The following is a 22,536-nucleotide window of genomic DNA, read 5'->3' on the forward strand; positions in this document are numbered from 1 at the left end:
AAATAACAAAAAAAACCTAAACAAAATACCAGGCACACAATCAGATTCGCACCCACGTCTCCTGCATGTAACTCAGCACTCTTACCACTGAGCCACGCCGGTGCTTGAAACTCTGCGGCAAATTGGTCTTAGGCAGGCTTGATGTTGGGAAAGGATTCCCGTTAATATCAGTAATAAAGTATTTCATAACTGCAGAGGACTGACCAGGTGCCACATATTGGGAATTCCATTACAAGTGGGCCGTCGAAAGCTTCAACACATTACAAAAGCCTCAGGCATAGTTTTTCATCATCGTCAGCCACAGCTTGAAAAAAAAAATCTGAAAGTTCCTTGCAAGCGTGTAGCGGGTATCATGCTTCTCTAAAGAGTGACGAAGGATGGTGAATGCATCCCTATAACAAATATGTGGTAGTGGGTACCGTACAAGTGTGTTTGTAGCAGTTACACACCGAACATTTCAAGAAAAGCACTGAAAGGCCGCTCTTTCAGCTTTTGCCAAGACTGTGTAGCGCGGAACGCAAAGACCTAACGCTTTTTGCTGCTATTTTTTGGGGGAGGGGGCGGGGTAATCATTTTTTAACACAAAAGTATTTTATGCCAGAGTCCACCAAAACAGCCCTGACGTATTTCAGTCAGGAACATGACGTTGTTAAAATTTACACGAACAGAATACTAAAAAATAGACCTGAAAAAAAATCTTATAAATTTGGAAAACCTGGAAGTCGAACCCATAACCTCTCGGCCCGCGTCGTCAGATACTGGGCGCTCAACCAACTACGCCATCGGCTCATATGGGAAGAGTTCTTTAGACACGCCTCATATATCTGGCACTCTTCTTTGTAGCCGCGCTCATGATTTGTCGGGGTGGTGCTGCCATTTAGGAGCGAAGAAAAGTACCGCTTTTTGACACTAATGAGCACCGAGAGAGAACGTTTAGGTAGACTTGGCACTACGCTACGGCACCTCGATGCCAGCATTCGAAGGGACTCTGGCGTCAGGGTGCCCTACCAACGCCACTGGAGGTGGCATCGGACCTCCTCCTACCCTCAATTAACTGCGACAGCGTTTCTAGAGCGCACCTCAGAGGCCCTGAGTGACTTTACTCGTTGACGATGCAGTTACACCCTTTGTCTTTCCCATTTTATTTTAATGTCTTAGTTACGTGATTTGCTTTAGCGTTGTTCTAGCGCACGAAGTTTCCGTATGCACCGCCGACTACTCATACAAGTGCAGGGCACCGACGAGAACTTCTGCATTAAGGGCCGCCTGAAAGACACCGGCGTCGATAGGCGAATGTCACATATAAGCGAGTTAGGTGCAGTGAGGTACACGCCAGGAAGAGCGGGAGGCATTGGTGCGTTCACGGCGCAAGCTATATATAGCTTGCACCAAGAGACAGAGAGCTTATGAGCTCTCTGTCTCTTGCGTTTGTGAAGTTGAGCGCATCACGACCCAACTAACTGCCCCACAGACACCGATATAGGACCGAAATTATCGTATATCTTCACCGAAGCGACCTATCAGCACGACGCTGCTCCTTAACACGACGCTGCATGCCAAGCCCACATCGACAGGCCGGACGGTGACCAGCAAATCACGTTCCTTCGCGGCATCAGACTGTGAGTTAACAAAACGATTTAACGAAATCCCGTTCGATTTCACTAGCATGGTTTGAGACTGCCTGTCGTTCGTTTGTTATTTGCACGATGCTGCGGTGCATGGAATGTGGTGTATCCGGAAAATGTATCCTGGTAACGAGTCGTTTTTTGTCGTGATGAAGAAGTTTCACAAGGCGTCAACATAGGTGCTTCAATATCTAAGTGTAGCCACTATAAACCAATAAGTATACTATGTCAATGTACATAAACATTCAACCACTTCTATGAATACATGTTCCACTTTCTTGTCTTATACCGATTCTCATATTAGAGGGGTCAACTACATTTTTTTCTTCTCTCACTGAAAAACCTACAGAAATGGAGTAGCCGAGGTAATATATACTTCAACCCCTTCACAGCAATTCAGTTAAAACAGAACAGTAATACTTTTACTTTACTTGCTTCTTTGCTTCTTTGCTTGAAGTACTTGTGAGCACAGTACTTCTTTAAAGCCTGAAGAAAAGGCTCACATGCTCTTACGACTGTTTCCTCTACCTCATTCGGCCACCGTACCTTTCGTGCGCAACTCAAAGAAAGCAAACACGTAAGAGGACCATTTCCTGTGCATTCATTGTGCTTCTAGCTTTGGATTCGAATAAGAGCGATGACACAAACGCACTGTGGTTACCCGGTCGTTTTCAGCTAAGGGAAAGGGCCGCGTTTAGTCTCGTTTGAGATCAGGCATACAAAGAAAGGCCACGTTCATGTGCGTCCCCATCCTTGTCTTCTGTAAACAACCCATATGACCGTGGGAGACATACGCACTTCCCATCCGTGTAAGTTGTGCGAGTCTAGAAATGTCTATTGATTTTAATGTTACAGCCCTCATCCCACTGCTACTATAGCATGCCCCATTATCAAAAGTGTGATTGATTGATTGATTGATTGGTTGATTGATATGTGGGATTTATCGCCTCAAAATCACCCCATAATCAGGAGAGATGCCGTTGTGGGGGGGGGGGGCTTCAGAAAGTTTGACCACCTGGGGTTCTTAACGTGCACCCAAACTTGAACACATGGGCCTACAGCATTCTGGAGTCCATCTAAAATGTAGCAGCCGCAGCAGAGATTTGATCCCGTGACCTGTGGGTCAGCAGCCGAGCACCTTAGCCAGTAGACCACCGTGATGGGGCATCATCAGAAGTTTCTCTTAACGTGTATATATCAGCGCTAGTGTCAAGGTACACCTCCGTTTGCGCTGCGGAAAACACAATCTATTACGTAAGATATATTGATATGTAGGGTTCAACGTCCCAAAACCACCATATGATTATGAGAGACGCCGTAGTGGAAGCCTCCGAGAATTTTAACTACCTGAGGTTCCTAAACATGTACTCAAATGGGAGCACACGGACCTATGGCATTTTCACCTCCATCGAAAACGCAGCCGCTGCAGCCGGGATTCGATCCCACGATCTGCAAGATCGGCGGCATTCGGTCCCGCTATCTGCGGGACCTTAGACACCAGGCCATTGCGGCGAGGCTCTATCACGTAAGCGAGGCCGGAGCATGCGAATAGTGAAATTTGAAACCGAATCGAATAAAATAAAAACCGGGTACTATAAGGATGTCATTTTCAATGGAGCCTTAGTATGGTAATGTAACAATGTTTGAACAAGCCGAGCATTTCGCATTTCACAGCAGCGTAGTTTCTTCAAATTAAATATATTGTTTCGCAGAATTTCCGGTGTCGGCGTCGGTGTCATTGGTTGTGAGCGAAAAATCATGTTACGCGTGATCGAAAAATTGAGAATGCAAACAAAATAAATAAATAATAAACAAATTACGGCATATTCACGGGGTGAATGATGATGAATGGGCGAAGCTCCAGAGGGATTCATCGGTAAACTGTGAATCTTCCATGTAATTCACCCAGTCGATCATCATGTAAAGACGTGAGAAACGCTGTGTGTGTATATACACAAATCAACTTTTATTTGTTCTTAGACGATGGATGGCTTGCGATGTCCCTTGCCTCGCGCGCTCGCACATCGGGATTCTGTCTGCGAGCGCGCGCTGCTGCCGCCTTGCGCTCTCTCCGCTGTGCAGCCTTATCCATCCGGCGACTCTGAGCGCGCGCCAACAGCGAACGGATTTTATTACAACGCTCCCCCTAGCGTACGTCGCCGCACTAAATCGAACGATTGCCTTCAACCAATGACACGCGCCATATGTGACATCATTCCTATTTTATAAGATCTCGCGTCTTTCATCAACTACAAGTACCGCTTTCTTGTTTATAACATCTTGCATCTTTTCATCATCAGCTACAAGTACCACCATCTAGTAAACACTACAAGAACTAAACGAGAGGTGGCTATATACAGGAGACGGTACCGCCATCTAGTGAACACTGCAAGAACTAAACTAGAGGTGGCTACATACAGGGGATGGTACCGCCATCTAGTGAACACTGCAAGAACTAAACTAGAGGTGGCTACTTACAGGCTACAGGGGACGCACAGCCCACGCCCTAAGGAGCTTCGCCCCTAAAAACTTCGCAGCAGAGTGACACCAAACCAGGGTTGTTTGGGTCAGAGTGAATATTGAACTGGGGTCGTTTGTGTGGTAAGCGCATGTTCTACCACACGGCCACGCCTCTGCTTGTGAAAACAGTGAAAGCAATTTCCTCTGCCTGGAAATGCAGTGAAAGTAGCTTTCATGCTTCACAAACACATGAGTGCTGTATATACGCTTCACAATGAAACATGAATTGATCGACTAATAATGCGTGCTACAAAAAAATTCATTGCCAAGGGGCGTCAGAATGTGGGATTATCATAATGGCTCCGTGGTTGAAAGCCGGTAACCCACTACAAAAGGCGCACATGCTCCTGCACCTATTCCCTTATGGCCTTGTATAAGGGGTAAATAGCAAATTCGAAAAGTTTTATTCCACTAAGTGTTTGAAATACGCACTATGAACAGGATGTCGCAATCGCGTTCAGCTCCTAAAGGCGAAGCTTTAGGAACTGAACGTGATTTTGCCCTAATTGTTTTGTACCCTCTCGAGTGTACGGATTGAAACTTTAGTTTCGGCGATTAAAACAACATTATTTTTAAATATCACCCAACTTTAGTGCAGCTAATGAACGCTTTCAGTTCAATATACCAAATCAATCGCTCTTTTAAGAAGCATGAATACATTGAACGTTTGTGCTGTATATAGTTCTAAAGAAAAGAGGGTGATTCGTTCTGTCTAGGTCGCTGGGCATTTCATATTGCGTCAATTGTGTTCTCGCAGGGCAGCGGCAAATTTTTAACAAAAACATTGTGTTTATTGAGTGCACTGAATGTTCCTGTTAATCGAAACGATGGTCACTTTTGTGTCACAAACAATAAGTCAAATTTTATATTTAGGTATACCTGCAATGCAGAGCTTACTTAAGATCTGCCCGACGCTATACCTTCTGTAAATATTATTGCTTGACTAGAGGTGACGAAGCGTGGAGTGGGTTTCTATGTTTCCTGTCAAACTCTTCTTTGATCGCGAGCATGTGCCATGTTTGACTTCGTACAACCGTATCATAACAAGTGAGTTCTAACTTCTCGAAGGCAGAGTTCTACCCGTCCATAGTCAGCCAGTTCACTTTTCACTAGTCAAGCATCTTTGCCGTGTGGCCCGTTTAAAGTAGACAAGTGCTTCATTGCGATAGCAATTACATGCACACTCGTGTCTGCACTTTGCCGTCGGCGTCGACGTCGACATTGCCGTTACTCACCGTATATGAATACGCATCTATATATATATATATATATATATATATATATATATATGAAAGCGCAAGAAAGAAAAATAATCCAGAAAAAGACTCTGGCACGAGGTCTCGCACATAGGACCTCTTAAGTGTGAATGCGAGGCGGTAATATTTCCCCTTATCTTGCGGTGGGGAGGATTCGTGGGGAGGATCGTACGTCTTGGCTGGCCTTGGCCTTTCACCGGAACGATTCTGTTGTAGTTACGGGGCACACAAAGCTCACTGCAATCGTTGCACAGTCGCTGCTTGCGACAAGGGCGTGCTTTTCAGGCACAGCCTAGTAACAGCTGAGACACTTGTTTGCGTTCACCTTTACCTAAGAGTACGTTTTGTGCGTCATTTGCGCGTGAGACGCGCCAGGCACATTTAGATCTGCTTGCCTTTCTGCGCGTGACCTTCTAATACTTTGCTTTCGCCTTGATTGCTGCACCGTTGCGGCAAAGCTGTGGCTTTTTTTATTCTCATGATTATCGCAGTTGAAGATATCAAAAGGGCTCCATAATATGCATGAGCACTGCCTATCACAGTATGCAAGTCGAATTCGCGCTCACTTTGATTGTAGAATGCCTGTGGTCCGACCATGCCTCCTAGCAGCATCTCTTGCAGCAGGTTGTCGACCTTGGCCATACCGAAGAGCTTGGCGAACTGGATCTGCTCGATCATCTGCCAGGTTATGCTTTGCAATGTCGGCAACATCAACATAATTTCACCGAAACGGCCCCTCGAGTCGTACTGGTGGTCATTGATGTAATCCTCCAGATTCGTTTGTACTTGATACCGCAGACCCTTGATTTTGTGCGGTTCACTCAGGCCTTTTGTGTCTGTAATACAGGTAAAATCAGTTGTCTACGTAAGTAGGCACTGCCCCCTGAAGCAAAGGGATCAATTTTTTCACAATGCTGAACAGAATATACAGGAAACAGCCGTAAAAGAATGATAAAACAAAGCACGACAAAACCAACAGATACAATATGAGAAGCTCAAAATATGGTACCACATAAGAAAAATGTTGCCGTTGCGAGAACTGCTTTTTGTTATAAGAAATGAATACAGCAAAAAAATAATTGTCGTCAATAGGATTACCGTAAAATATGAATGTTATAATTCAACCAAAAATTTTACTGAAGTAAAATAACAACTGACTAGAACAGGGTTGCCTCAAGACGGACACAGCAGTTATCTTTCTTTATTTTTTTCCTACGCAGGGAAAGGCATCGATGACAGTAGCAGAGGACATAGCAAGTCCAAGGGATTATCTCCAAATACGTCAAGCTGTTTACATCGCTCAACGTAAGCGCAAGTACGACAGACAGATCTCTTCATGTGTCTAAACACTAAACTTGATTGCTATTATCAGTACTACATAACTTTTTTCAACACCATTGATTCAAACTTTCTTCTCAAAATCAAACTCAGCAAACTCAGAAATCGTGTGAACAACGCTGTGTATCCGGTGTGCGCATGGTTCCAATGTCATAACACATATTAATTTATTCTTTCTAACAGAGAACTCCAGGATACCACGTCACGCCATCAGTAAACCTATAACACCATAGAGAAGGACAAGTTACACGATTCGCTAAAGAAACTTAGATGAAGCCAACCTATCCCATACTTTCCTATGCGTTAATACTGGCCCTGTAGGCGTACCACAACATACATGATTAGGTGAAGGGTGATTTAGTTTGAATATATTGTTTATTGGGCTTTTCCCTTCCCCCAGCGTAGGACATGAAACCGCACATCGTCTGGTTTACCTTTCTGCTTTTTCTTCATCCTCTTCCTCCCCCTGGTCTTGGGGCCTATGTACTGAAGCGTGTGTGCTCATGAAAGTTTTCGTAATAGCACAGACGCCTCATAAACTGCTCCGGTTGAAAAGCGATTTAATGAGTTCTGAACCCTGGCCCCGGATTATAATGATGTTATACTAATGGCCAATCAGTACATTGATTAAGTGAGTGTGGCTTTTAATAGATGTCTAGAATCATGTATAACGCTGTTTCAGCGAACATGTTTACAGCTTAAAAAGTATACGTGTGCACTACGAAAGTTTTGTTCACTGTGATCTTGAGCAATCTTCAGCCAGTTATTTTTACTATGAGCTACGTAATAATGAACATTCATTACGGAACCAAACTTCAACGTATTTCTTTTAATGTGTCATCTTCAATGGAGAACTTGTAAATCACATTGAAAAAGTTCAAATCAATTAGTTTTCTTTTAACTCGTGCAGTTGCTTTTAATTTTCACTGGTTGCGATGTCCACAAAACTTGGAAAAAGAAAAAGTACTACTTGACTTTACGCTAAACATTTTTTTATTAGTAAAGTACAATATGAGATTCCCGAGAACGCCACTCTTACCGCGACACAACACTTGGTAAGCAAGAAAACGCGAGAAAAGAAAATGCAAATAGAGGCGCCACCTTGAAATTCCCGCTCTAACCATCGTGACGATATAAATTTTGAAGGCATGTTCTGGGTCATAAGTAGGTTATAACCGATAAAAGTAAAATACACTGTCATCTGTTGGTGCCATAGACTTAGGATGCGAAGTTTCAGAAAATTTCATCGAGTCAATGTCGCGAAGATAAGAAAAATACTTTTCAAAATTTTTGACATCATGTGCTAATATTTCGGCATGCAATTGAAAAAAAAACTTCAACCTTTATTTTTTCTGCTGATAACGAAGTAATTATGGTGAAACATGTGGCATTTGAGCTCTCAGAGTGTAGTTTGTCACTCTAAACTAAGCTATTCCTTCTGTTTATTGTCCCTTTGAGCACAGCGACATTATCGCTCTCAAAAATGCCGTCCGAGACGGGTGGAAGTCCGAAATTTTCACAGCTCCAATTTTCGCCAAAATATATTGTCTGTTGAGGCAAAGAAGCAAATGGGAGCCATTGGGCACACTAATAAATAAAACATAACTCTTTAAGCTTAGCTAGTGCTTATTTTTTTCTTTGCTTTTTATGTACACAGAGAGCACAATGGATTGATTGATTGATATGTGGGGTTTAACGTCCCAAAACCACCATATGATTATGAGAGACGCCGTAGTGGAGGGCAGAGCACAATGGATGATGAAGTTCTTGAGGTACTTGGCGATTTCAGTGAAAATGACATACACGGATATTTTGAGCTATGCATGAGCTGGCTGAAGGATGCTGTAGAAAAGTACGGTAAATGTTATAGTGAAATAGTTATAGTCTTACAAGATAGCCTTGCGTGCTTTGTGTTTCGATTTTGTCTAATCAATGTAAACTGTCCCCTTGAGCGAACAGCGAATACTTTCGAAGGACTTTTCATTCCTGTCGCTATTTCTATTTCATGGATTTTGTTGGCTGTAACTTTGGGACAGTGCAGCTACCAGCATCACTTTGTATATATGCCCAATCGTCCATTCATTTACTCCGGGAAAAGTACAACCGAATCAATATATGTATGCCAACGTCTTTTGAAGACATGAGATTGTGATTTAATGAAAGTTAGGCATTTTATATGGGGCATTGAACAAGATGCACTCAAGTTTTTTTATCTGTTTCTATGCCTTGAAGTATTTGTTTTCTGTTCATCATTTATGGTAAGTATCAATATTTCATCTATAATATTCTACTTCATTAATTGAAGAGCAAAAGTTTTTTGCACGCCTAACTGCAATTTGCAATTATTAAGACTCAGCTATTTGATTTTTTTTTCAGAACTGCACGAAGAAAGTGAACCCCTGCTGAAAGCTCACAGCATAAATCCCGCAGTCAATTACCCATGGCCGTCATTCGAAGTATTGTATTCGCAAACAACACTATCATCAATGAGGATATTAACAATTGTTTAGGTACAGTGAATCTGCTCCTTCACGAGTATTCCAAATTCTATGAAAATTGGTGTAGTCATGGGAGTCGGGGCTTTAACCCATTTACTTCCCTCAATTTTTAACATTCTACATGTGCATATATATGCACACATGCACAAACACATTCACGAACGCACATATTCAATGACCCCGCACCACCCCGAAAGCATTTGCTTTGAAGAAACCCCTGGCCACGAACACCAGTGTCTTATTCATCGGTCGGGCAATGGTAACAAGCCCCTGTGAAGTATTCTGATAACAGTTGCTCGGTAGATGTTGGTCAAATATTTAATCAACGCTGGGATAAGTCCCACAACGCATGCTCCCAGTAATTTATTTTAAATAAAGATTATCGATTCATGGGCTGCGAGTACTAATATTGTCTTTATTCGATGAAATTAACTCATGTTAATGCATTCCTGCAATTTAACGCTATAACTTTTTTCATATTTTCTTTTGTGCAGGATGAGGGACTACGTGGTGCGTAGATTGAACTTTGGCCGAACATGATGACTAGTATTTGCTGTTCTTTAAAGTGTCAAATAGCCCATTAGGCTCACGTCAAACGACTTTAAAATAATTGCGTTAAAAGACAGCTAAACTCAATCACTGGTGTCCGTTTTGTTGGGCCCAGCCGGTCGCGACGAGTCAGCGAGCAACAGCAAGCGGTGTACCGAAGGTGTCGTCAGCTCACGTGGATCGAAGAAGACGATGGCTCGGAGACAGGCAAACTCGGTGTCGTCGATGTGCACTTCCCTAAGCGTCGTCACCAGCTCGTCCATGATGCGCGCCCCGATACGGCTGATCTCAACCTCGGTGGATGCGCGCGGGATGATGAAGTCGTTGCCCAGCAGCAACACGTTCTTTAAGTGCATCGACCGCCGTGCCAGGCCCAGCAGGAGGTGCTCGCCAGCGTGCGCGCGCAGCAGCGCCACCTGGGACGGCACGGTGCCATCGCAGTCAGTTCTGAGAACAAAGAAAGAAGAGCGTCTGCCTTTCGCTAGTGAGTGGTTCATATCAACTGCATGAAGAGAGGGCAGGTAGAAAGACGAAGTGGGGAAACGAATACGTGACCATAATATGCGGCCACATGTATGCACGGGCACACACAAGCATTGAGGAGCAACTCGTGCTCCCAGTTATCTCAACGTCTTCAAAGTGCTCCGAGGTATTGTGTTGTAGGTACATTCATTGCGCGTAACCAGAGGTTACCATAGCAGTCCTGGAATGGGTATTCTCCCCGTTTTCTTTGAATTTTCATAATAAAATGTTTTCATCATCATCATCATCACCACCACAAGGGCATCAGACTGATCCTCAGGGCCACAATAAATTTATTCATACCATGCACAAGTCGCATTTATTGCAGAAAGTTTTCGGCCCACGCTTCGGACACAATGGCGCAACCACGCTGATAATATCTCTGAGGGATCGTGCGCCTACCAAATCCAGAACTGCTGAGAGTTTTTGTTCCTTTTTCAATGAACATACTTGAAGTATTTCATGCCGGTCTGGAGATAACGCATGAAACTCTCTCAAGTACAAGCAACATCATACAGTGCACTACACTGCCACTATCAGACAACTATCACAGCGGTTCAGTAAAATTGGCAGCTGTGCGATGCCCTCATATCAAGGAAGCTCTTTCTACCTAGCTGTACAGAAGATACTATAAAGGCGAAATCGTGTGGCACTTCACGGAGGTGGTAGTTTGAAAAAAAAGGTCAAAATGCATGTCATGTTTTAATGTAAGGAACAACGTTGTAGCCTAAATAAAGATACGCCACTTTGAGCAAGCCACGAACTAGAAATTCTACTTCAAAAAGTTGTCTTGAAGTATTATGTCAACACATGCCCTTAGCTTAGACCTCGTTAAGTGAGAGATTGCAGTGATCAAGGAGGGGTGCCTTTTTTTTCGCAGCATCTAAAGACTCAATATGTAATGCTGCATAAACATGCCGGCAATACAGGTACGCATTATATAATGTCTAGGCACCTGCACAACTATTAAAGTAAAACAAATACCTAAATCAAAAATAAACAACCCTGCTGAAACACGATATGGCATGATTCGCAAGCTAAAATCAGCATTTTCACATCATCTTCTTCGCCTTCGAGAAAATGCCTCCCGAGACGCTAGCTTCTATATCTTACAAACCTTCTTTTCTTATCTTCACAGCACTTAACTTCGTGGGTCTTGGATATTCGCTCATATGAACATTCTTGTGTATACAAACCAAGAAGTGGAACGTATTAAACACTCGTCGGTTGAGTGCTAGCACTATCTATGCTCCCATAAGTGTGATCACCAGTTAAGGCGGCCATGTGAATATGTAAGAACAAAAATTATAAGCAATTATGAAACGAGATTTAAGCTAGTTGCTGTTGGTGGAAAGATTATAAGAGTTACTAGTGAAAAAAATGTCCTGAAGACAAGGTTGTGACAACACAGAGCCCTTGACCTACTTAGCGCTCTGCTATGTACCAACATTTTTTTAAATTTTTATTGCCATTTTTGCCCCAATAACACGTCCCACAAGCGATCTTGTTAACAGTGTGAGCACTTTTGCATACTTTATTTTTGAGCATTTCATTTTGTACCGAAAATTTGCAACCTTTGAAGCAATTTCTTGCGTAACAAGCTTTAATTACTCAAGTATTGCATATCTCTCATTACACCATCATCGGTAAATATCAAAGGTAAATGATATTTCAGTGTTTATTCCATATTGCCACAGAGAACATCGTGTACCGAATCGTACACAGATAAAATGATGAATTTGCTGAGCACTCATGTTAACTACAAGTTCAAGAGAAGTCAAACTTTACACTATGACTCTCAAAATTGAATAATTCATCCGTCATTGCCAGCGTACTTGCCTGGTCTTCTATTGAAAGTTCCGTGAATGAGGGTACGGACTTTGCCCAGTCAACAAGAATGAGAAGTTGCTGCTTCATAGATTCACATACATCGCCAATGGTGGCGACTTTCTTGTTCGTGATGCTGAACTCACTTACAGGAGTGGATATCTGAAAAAAGAGGAGTAAGCTGTGCCACAATTCGCAGTCCACGCAAAAAACTTTTACGAATTAGTACAAATGCAATTAGGCATTCTAGATGTGCCCGCAATATTGTATAAGTCACAGAAGAATAAAATCCGTCACCCATTTTTAAACGAAAAAAATTCGGGCACGACCAGATAACGCCGTTGTCGACAAAAACTTTAGCATTCAGTAGTGCATCATACGGACACCATTAACGTCATGTTCTCATTTACTGAAGTCTATGATTACTATTATACCTCAATTATGGGGGTACATCTCTCTATCATATTCTACTCCCACAGCTCACGTTTCGCACAAGGCCACCTGGCGTTCATGTCGCATTCGAGTGGCACGGCCCTGTGCTTTCAGCGTTGCTTAGGATGAATTCATCGCTTCTAGCTCGTTGCAGTTTCGACCAAGTACGACGATCCTCTGCGTACTGCTCTTCGCGTTTCGGACGCAACTCCTCGCATATTATTGTGATGTCAATTACAAATACATTCTCTGCCAAATGTTTCTGTCATCATGGACGTCGCCTATATGTTTCTTATAAAGCACAAGTTAGCTGTAAAGGAGGAAGCCCATTTACCGCCCAGTAGCCCAGGGATGCTTTCCGAGTGCCGCATAGCCTGCCATGGAAGGAGAGGGGGGAGGTGAGGCGGTACAAGAGCTTAAGTCTCCCTGATAAGGCTGAGCATGCTCCGCGCGCCCTATCGTACAAGTAATCTATCACAGCTGAAAAGGTGTGCCGTTCGAGAAGACAAGTGTGTGACATTTTGTGGTGTTTTACGCGAAAAAATTACCATATAATTATAAGGTGCGCCATAGTGGGGTATCACGGAATAATTTTGACCAGCTGGGGTCCTTTGAGATGCAGTTAACTAACTAAACGGCTGTTATTGCATGTCGCCCCCACCCCATATTTCAGCCGCGGAGGATGCGAAAGAACCCGCGGCCACAAGCTCAGCAGCACAACACTTCAGCTTTCGAAGCTACCCTGCTGGGTCAAGGAGGATAATTTCGGGAGGGCTCTGTTCCAGCGCCCTGGTAACGTTGCTGATAGGGCCCCCTCAATGTGTCAGACACGCATATTGAAACTAGAAGCAACGCATAGCTTTTCTGTCAGCACAGTTTCTTATAACTGCGCTCTGATAGCGTGTTCACGGCCATCTGTTCATGTTTCTTTGTGCGCATAGGACACTGTGTTTTACAAATAAAAACAAATCGTGGGGTATTATATGCATCCAACTCAGTAGAATCGAAGAATAAAGCCTTCTTTTTTTCTTCTAAAGTCGATATACGCAACCTCCCGCGTACCCCTTCGAAAGCTTTCTTCAACTAACATAGTTTTGCAATGCCTCTAGCATCGGAAGCATTGTAAACTCTCTGTACTTCGCCTTGTTTTTCACTGGCTCTGGGTTCGGCCGTCCTTTGGCTAAGCAATGAGGTCTTGCTATGACGTCACTGCAACGTCGTGCCACCAGCCCAATTACGTCACAAAATTTGGCAACGTGTGAAGTAATGACGAAGTCATGGGGTGACGTCAATATGTGAAGCTATTTGCATCATTTCGTGCTGACAACGCTGACGACTGAAGCCGGTAATTTTTCGCGTATGATGACACATCTAAACATTTTGCTTTAATACTAAACGAATGAGTACTGTAACGTATACGGCCGATAGCCTTACGAATCTTACTTTGAGTTACCTAATACGCCTCTACCGCAATCACTGTTCGGTCTTTTAGATGGAATTGAAGTATCTGTTTCGTTGTGTTAATAATCCCTGCCCTCTATAATGAATCAGGTCTAAGTGTTGAATAACTTCAAATAAAAAACTAACGTTGTTTCTAAAGCACTTTCCCAAGGCTGCTTAAAAGCAAAATCTATCGTTTCCTTCTGAGTCGGTTGCATCTTTATTATTATTATTATTATTATTATTATTATTATTATTATTATTATTATTATTATTATTATTATTATTATTATTATTATTATTATTATTATTATTATTATCATTATTAATATTTGCGAAATAACCAGAGATCATTGACCTAATAGAATTCCCGCCTGGCATTGCTAACACTCTACTGTTTACATATTAGGAAGTCTCCATATCCTAGTATTCCTCATAACTCACAATCACTACTTTTTTTCTGTGCTTATCGCTGTTCTACAATAGTATGTCACATTGTTCGAGTCTTCTTTCTTCTCTTTCGTCTTCCAGCTTACCAGGCATTTCTGTATACGTGAACTTACTGTAGCGTTATACAAGCGAAGGAATTTAATGTCTTATGCATACGTTTGTTTGTCAATCCATCCAGCCTTCTCTCTTTCATGCCCAGTCGTGATACAGACCCACAATTGTGTCGCTGGCTTCATTTTAGAAACATGAACGTTCTAGTGAATTTAGTTCGGTGTTCTTACGTGGCTGCACAGCCGAACTAACAATATTAAAAGTAACGACGAACCTTCAATTAGTAATATGCATAGAGTTTATATTCCCAAACAACATATATATACATATATATATATATATATATATATATATATATGTCTATATATATATATATATATATATATATATATATATATATATATATATATATATATATATATATATATATATATATATATATATATATGTCTATATATATATATATATATATATATATATATATATATATATATATATATATATATATATATATATATATATATATATATATATATATATATATATATATATATATATATAAGGTAAAGAAGTGTATACCTAAGAGGTCATTGTTCCGTGTTTTGAAACAATATTAATAAGATCTAGTATAGGGGAATGTATTGGAACCAATAATATGTGAATAACAAGAAAGAAAAGTGGATGAAAAAATAACTTACCGTGAGCAGGAATCGAACCTACGACCTTCGAATGTCGTAGGTTTGATTCTTGCTTATGGCAAGTTATTTCTTCACCCACTTTTCTTTCTTCTTATTTACATTACGTTGGTTTCAATAACTTCCCCTATACATTCCTTGGTATTATTGTTTGTTAGATTATATATATATATATGTGTGTGTGTGTTTGTGTGTGTGTGTTTGTGTGTGTGTGTGTGTGTGTGTGTGTGTGTGTGTGTGTGTGTGTGTGTGTGTGTGTGTGTGTGTGTGTGTGTGTGTGTGTGTGTGTGTGTGTGTGTGTGTGTGTGTGTGTGTGTGTGTGTGTGTGTGTGTGTGTGTGTCAGATGCAAAGCCGGCCTGCAGCAAGGACGTTGTCTCTTTGTCTCATTTCTCTACAATAGGGCAGTCTATGACTACAAACCGCAAATGCGTCCCCATGGGTCATCGCAGCCATGGGCTTGGCTTCTAGCGAACCGCGGAAGGCAGCCGTGGGCTTGCTTTCTGTGGTAATGTAGCCAGCGACCGTCCTACAGGCCGGGAGCATTTATATCACCATTGGAGGACGCCATCTAGGCCTTCTCGATGGCTCATGAGCAGGCTCACTACGGTCCAACAAAGCCAGTGCGTGACATACCATTGCCCGGCAATACCGTTCACTCTTCCCTCCGCGACCACACCTCAATCCGTACTCCAACGGCACCTCAGCCAGTCAGGGGAGCTGTCCAAGCTCCCTCGGCCAGTAGTACCACTGCAGTGAGAATGCTAATTAAGGAGTACTCTATATCTTCGGACGTTTCCCCTAGCTCCACATGCGGTTCACCTGAAAGCCTCACCAAGTTTACCCGCACCATCCCGTGACTGTGCGCTGCAGTCAACGCCTTGACAGTGTCGACTTTTGCGCTGTTACCTGAGGCTTTGCAAGGACTGCACGTGAGCGATGAAGCATAGGCTGAAGCTGCCTCATAATACCATGCATAAACCTCACCCGAGAGCTGCAGAAAGCTCCGGTATACTCTCGCAGCGCTTTCACACCAACTCGGCTGCGTGGCGCCGCTATTTTCCAGAGTTCACTCGCCGTGTCACCACGACGTCTTGTTTTCGATTTACCGGAGTCTCACGGCTTCCAGGACGGCGCCGAGGAATGGGTGGCGACAGTCAACGCTCTCGGAGATCGCGAAGCCTGGACAGGCCAAAAGAAGCGGTGCATGGCGATAGACCACCACCGAAGTGGTACAGCGGCATGGCATAAATACGAGAGCATGTGGCAGCAGTCCTGGGTGGACTGGAGCGACAAACTCATAGTTGCTTTTGGACGGAGCAACTATCCCCTCAATACGACCACACAGTCCAACATGACCGCTCCGGAGGATGGCGCTCAGCAGGAGATCCATCTCGAGGCAGCAGCTGTAGGCATGCCGACAGCCTGCTTCACAACCTGCCGTGGTACCAACACACCACGCGGGTCAGGTTCACCTCTTAAGGCTTCGGATGTATCTGTAACTAACACCACATCATCTCTGATACACGCCTAGACCATGTCTCAGTCGCAGTCAATGAAGAGGCGACAACAAGCCTCTCCATTGCATGCGCACGTTAGGACGACCCCTTTCCAGCAGAAACAATCAGAGGAGAGGCCCTCACTTCATGAGTGGCCAATCCAGAAGGCTGATTTATCAGACAATTCTCAGAAAAAGCTCCGTGTCGTATCAAAGCCCAGTGCTCCGCTTGCAACGCAGTGAGTGGCCAAAGGTTCAGACGCATACCTACCATAAAGAGACATATCATTTAATGAAACGAAAGTGACAGACGATGCCTCAATTGTCGAAGGTCAGTCTATTTCGTGAAGCAGGAACCCAAGCTTCGCTGACCACACCAGTACATCCCAGCCAGAAGAAGCTGATGCCCACAGCCCAGCCAGTGGCATGTGAGCCCACGTATGACAAAGAGCACTATAGTGCTCTTTGTCATACGTGGGCTCACATGCCACTGGCTGGGCTGTGGGCATCAGCTGGCAGACCGAATGTATACATTCGGTCTGCCAGTGAGCCAACTGTGGGTTGCGTGTATCCGACCGCAGTGGTTTCTTCCATGATACCCATCGCTAATCAGCCGGCCATCAACAAGATCAAGGAAGTAAGCAGCAAACGGTCTTTAGAAACTCGGGCCGCAGGTCACATACACGTCTGACCTAGTTTGCATTCATGGTTTCGCAAATCGGACGTGCGGCAGCAATATTGTCGGCACAATCAGCCAGAGACAGACCACAGTGCATCCCAGATCTGCGACCACTATGACACAGTCGATGTTGACCGTCCAAGTGATCATCAAGTACGCAGCGAAGCCGAAATGTGGCCGAAACCTGCGGCTGCAAAGATGCAGCCAATGACGCCCTCCAGAGGTAACTTCGCAAATGGTCTTTCAATGTCGCAGCGTGGGCTAGTGTAAGACTTGCTTGAAAAAAAAAAGAGAAAGAGAAGGTCAGATAAAGAACAGCCGGCCTGCAACAAGGGCGCTGTTTGGTTTTTTTTTCTTTGCTCTACCAATTATATATATATATATATATATATATATATATATTTATATATATATATATATATATATATATATATATATATATATATATATATGAGATCTAACAGACAGTAATGCCATGGAATGTATAGGGAAAGTTATTAGAAAAAATAGAATGTGAATAAGAAGAAAGAAAAGTGGGTGAAGGAATAACGAGCCGTGAGTTCCTGCTCACGGCTGGTTATTCCTTCACCCACTTTTCTTTCTTCTTATTTACATTCTATTGTTTTTATAACTTCCCCTATACATTCCTTGGCATTACTGTCTGTTAGATCTCATTATTATTGTGTCAAAGCACGGAAAAACGAGCCGCTAGGTATACACTTCTTTCCCTAATATATATAAAAGCATGCCGACAGCCTGCCGACAATGCCGACAATGTCACTGTTACGTCACGTAACAGTGACATTGGCGTAACAGTGACATTGTGTGACGGCAAGCTTGCCACTAAAGTTTACAGAAAGCCAACTGATACTCAACATTACCTTCATTTTAATAGCAACCATGTCAAGCACTCTAAAACCAGCATACCCTATAGCCAGGCCCTTCGTTTTAAAAGAATATGCTCCCAAGAAACGGATTTTAATTCCAATTGTGCGCAGCGTCGGAATGCTTTATCAAAACAGAAATACCCTTCCAAGATTATAGATGGCGCCATAAAAAGGACAAGTAACCAGGACCGCAAAACGCTTTTAAGCACGAAGAATAAACAGCCGGTCTTCTCCTGCACAAACCTTGTTCTAACATTTTCCGCGCCTGCGCAACACGTAAATGCCATTTTAAGAAAGCACCATAACATACTTCTACAAAGCGAACGACTTAAATCAATTTTCCCAGAACCACCGCGTGTGACGTACAGAAGAGCGCAAAATCTGCGTGACCTACTCATGTCGTCAAAAAGCGTACGCAGTAAACCTACTGGCCGCCGTCCTTGCAACAAACCTCGTTGCAAAGTCTGCCAGCATATGACCACTTTACTTATCGCAAACAGCACCGCATCTAACTTCAGCGTGAAAATAAATGGTGACTATAACTGCGACACGTGTAATGTAGTTTACCTCCTGGAATGCTTGATCTGTGGAATGCAGTACTTAGGCGAAACCGAAACACCCTTCCGATATCGGTTTAACAATCACAAGGCTCATATCTCTTCACTTCCTCACCTTCCAATATCAAAGCATGCTAACGCAATGGGCCACTCATTTGACAACATTAGAGCCACGATTCTGGAGTCTGGCTTCCGAACGCATTATGACAGGGAAGTGCGCGAATCATTTCTCATCTTTAAGTTCAATACAATCGCAGGCGGTTTAAATGAGAGTACGGGGAAACTCAGCGTCTTGCACCAGTGACCGCTGTAGATGTTATTGCTTGTACCAGCTGTAATCCTTGTGCACGTGTCGTGACTTGTTATTTGATTGAGAAAGATGTGATACGGGGGCCCCCATATATATGTTATGTCTGATTGTTGTACTTGTTTTTATGATGCTTGCACTCACGTGAATATTGCAAGCGAAACGTATGCGCTTATATGCTGTTGCACCACTGTTACATCTGTTATTCTGACGAAGGCCGGTCCCACGGCCGAAACGTAAAGAAACCTTTCCGTTGTTCGACGTGTGTCTTCTTTTTATTCATACTATTTACCGGCGTCTATTACCGGCGTATATATATATATATATATATGTATATATATATATATATATATATATATATATATATATATATTTATATATATATATATATATATATATATATATATATATATATTTATATATATATATTTATATATACATATATATATATATATATATATATATATATATATATATATATATATATATATATATATATATATATATATATATATATATATATATATATATATATATTTATTTATTTATAACGTAAGTAGGTAGTGACTGAAGGTAGAGGCTGAGGAAGAAGTGCTTTGGAATAAACATGGCGTATGAGCCAGGCCACGTCGCCCATTCATCATAGCGTCACACAAGTCGACAGGATGGAGACCTCCCAGCCACTTCATCAGTGTCTCTTCATCGACGCAGTTCTCCACAAGACGCCCTGACCATACATCGACTACGGAATCATCTCCTGGCCGCACACAGCGACTAGCACCACGCCAGAATCATCGACTGACCTTCCCATCCCCAAGTACACCGGAGCAGCGGACGATGGACCTGTACAGGATTGGTTCGACCTGTTCGAGCTCCACGCAACCGCTGCATCACGGTCGGAACGGGAGATGATCATCAACTTTACCGACTACGTCTTTGGTAATGCCTTCAAATTCTACCTCACCCACATATTTCGAAATGACGAGTCATGGGAAAAGATAAAACAAGAAATGATCATTTGGTTTAAAGAATACAACGACGACTACGACGAAGACTCGATTATAACCCAACATCTGCAGACAATAACACTCAGTCGTGAATTTTACAGGCAGTCTTCAACCATTCGAACACACAAGATTCGACCACTGGCACAAGACGAAGTGGCACACGGGTTCAGTGACAGACGACAATGCGTATTTTGGGGAAAACAAAACCATCGAGTGGGCCTCCCTTCTGCACGAAAGTCAGCATTTTCGAAGTCATCGCTCCAGCATATGACACGAGACGTTGCTCAACCACCTGATGTCCTTCACTGTTCATCTCGCATACGTGGTCTACCACCTGGGTTTTCATCACGCGGTTCTTCAAGCACTCCTAATACTCACCACTTGCCTTATAAGGACGCCGTATTCATGGTAGATAACCTGGCGCATCGGGAAAATACCTTGTCAAGCCACTGCCATTCCGAAAGCCGTTGTACTTCAGGAACGCGTAGCTCAATTCTCCCACGAAGAAACAAACATACGGAATTGGAACCACGTCAAGCCATGTTTGCGGCGATGTCATCCTCGGGAACTGGACGAACCCAAAGTCGAAACAGTATGGAGTCACCATTGAATGCAAATCTCGTTGATAAAAACGAAAATGTATCTACTGCTTTCCTTGACACAAATGATGCTTGCAATGCACTCGTAAATACCGCTGGGACTACCGACAGCGTCTCCTCATTCAACGACGATGACCACCGGCAATTTTCTCAGCGCCATCACCACACCAAGAAAAGACGACACGAACGAAAGCTTCAAACCATCCACAGACAACTGCACTCGGTCGTCACAGTCAAAAGCAGCCTTCACGCATTGACCAACCTCCTGCTTTTCCATCGCGTGGATCTTTGGTCGCTCACAAATCCCACCTCGCATCTCACATGTTCACTATGGTCGCTATAGAGTAGAGAAGCTCGGGGCATACTCAGTCAAGCACGGGACCTAGAGTTCAGTTCCATGTGCCAGAAGAGCTCGCATCGTTCGTTTCACAAAAGACAGTCATTCACAATTCAAATATGACAAAACCGATCCTTTCGCAGTGTCGCCGTCGAATTTCCAGCCACCTGAGAGCCCAACCCACACAGGAGGCTCGGAAGGATCAACTCTAAAGCACTGCCCTGTGCCAGAAACATACATCAAGAATGGCGTTGCAAGAGCCTCAGCAGATTTTTCTGCCAATTCTAGCGCACTATCTTCATTGCCTGACACAAATCGCGATAGCCTAACAAGTATCAGCTATTTGCTGGTCACGTCAACCTACAAAGAAAAGCGGGCTCATGGTTCCAAAGGAAGTCCACCTAGTCAGACAGTGCAACATCAGCAATGCCAACAAAAGCAGCAAGAGGAACCCCAAAAGCTAAAACGGCCACACCAACATCGGCAACGAACAACTAAAACTACATCGCAAAGATACTTGCGGCCTAAAGAGTGTCGTCATCACCATACACTAAAGAAAAGATTGATTCCGCATCTGAGCTATCTTCGCAGAAAGAAAAGCCAAGGAACTTTTCCACACCAGCGTTCAAGATTGCGCCTTCGGTCTGAACATCTGCGGCATCACCATAGAAAACTCCCCAAAATTCCCGAAACAACCGCTTGTGCTCTGCAGAAACACAAGCAGCGCCTAATCAGCCACGATCAACGGGCGCGCAAATTGCATGCACGGCGTTTGTATGACCCACGACGAAAAATGTGACGCCTACGAAACATTCAATCCTGCATAGCGTTCCAACCTCGATCGTTCTTTGCAAGAATACCGGCTGTATTTCCATCTGTTTCCATGCTCAAAACATGTTTATGTTGTCCAGAGCATAACAGCCAGCCTCGCCCACCGGAGCTGTATTTCATAACCCCGGATTCCTGCCCTCTCTTGTGAAGACTATGTGCGATCTTAGGGAATTTCAATGTAATGTGCAACTACGACCCATTTCGATGTTGTTTTTTTTTTTGCGTTCTAGTGCTGCTAATTCATTAGGCACTGTATTATACAACACGCGCATTATTTCGGGGGGAGGGTAAATCATGTAACGTAAGTAGGTAGTGACTGAAGGTAGAGGCTGAGAAAGAATAAGTGCTTTGAAATATAAGTGCTTTGGCGTATGAGCCCGGCCACGTCGCCCATTCATCATGGCATCACACACATACACACACACACACACACACACACACACACACACACACACACACACACACACACACACACACACACACACACACACATATATATATATATATATATATATATATATATATATATATAAGAAGAAAGAAAAGTGGATGAAAAAATACCCAGCCGTGAGCTGGTTATTTTTTCATCCACTTTTCTTTCTTCTTATTTACATTCCATTGGTTCTAATGGCT

The 22,536-nt window shown here is 43.2% G+C and overlaps 1 protein-coding gene across 3 annotated transcripts in view; it reads right to left on the reverse strand.

The window, feature by feature from the left end:
* Hnf4 (Hepatocyte nuclear factor 4) overlaps positions 1 to 22,536 on the reverse strand; it is a 158,229-nt gene that overhangs the window by 2,138 nt on the left and 133,555 nt on the right. For all 3 annotated transcript variants that reach the window (XM_037427373.2, XM_075877253.1, XM_037427372.2), the window contains exons 4-6: positions 12,148 to 12,297; positions 9,962 to 10,202; positions 5,968 to 6,237 (exon numbers count right to left, since the gene is read on the reverse strand). In XM_037427373.2, coding sequence (XP_037283270.1) covers positions 5,968 to 6,237; positions 9,962 to 10,202; positions 12,148 to 12,297 — 661 coding nt within the window. The remainder of the gene's footprint in view (positions 1 to 5,967; positions 6,238 to 9,961; positions 10,203 to 12,147; positions 12,298 to 22,536) is intronic.

Source organism: Rhipicephalus microplus, chromosome X (genome assembly GCF_043290135.1).
Source record: "Rhipicephalus microplus isolate Deutch F79 chromosome X, USDA_Rmic, whole genome shotgun sequence".
Taxonomy (NCBI): Eukaryota; Metazoa; Arthropoda; class Arachnida; order Ixodida; family Ixodidae; genus Rhipicephalus; species Rhipicephalus microplus.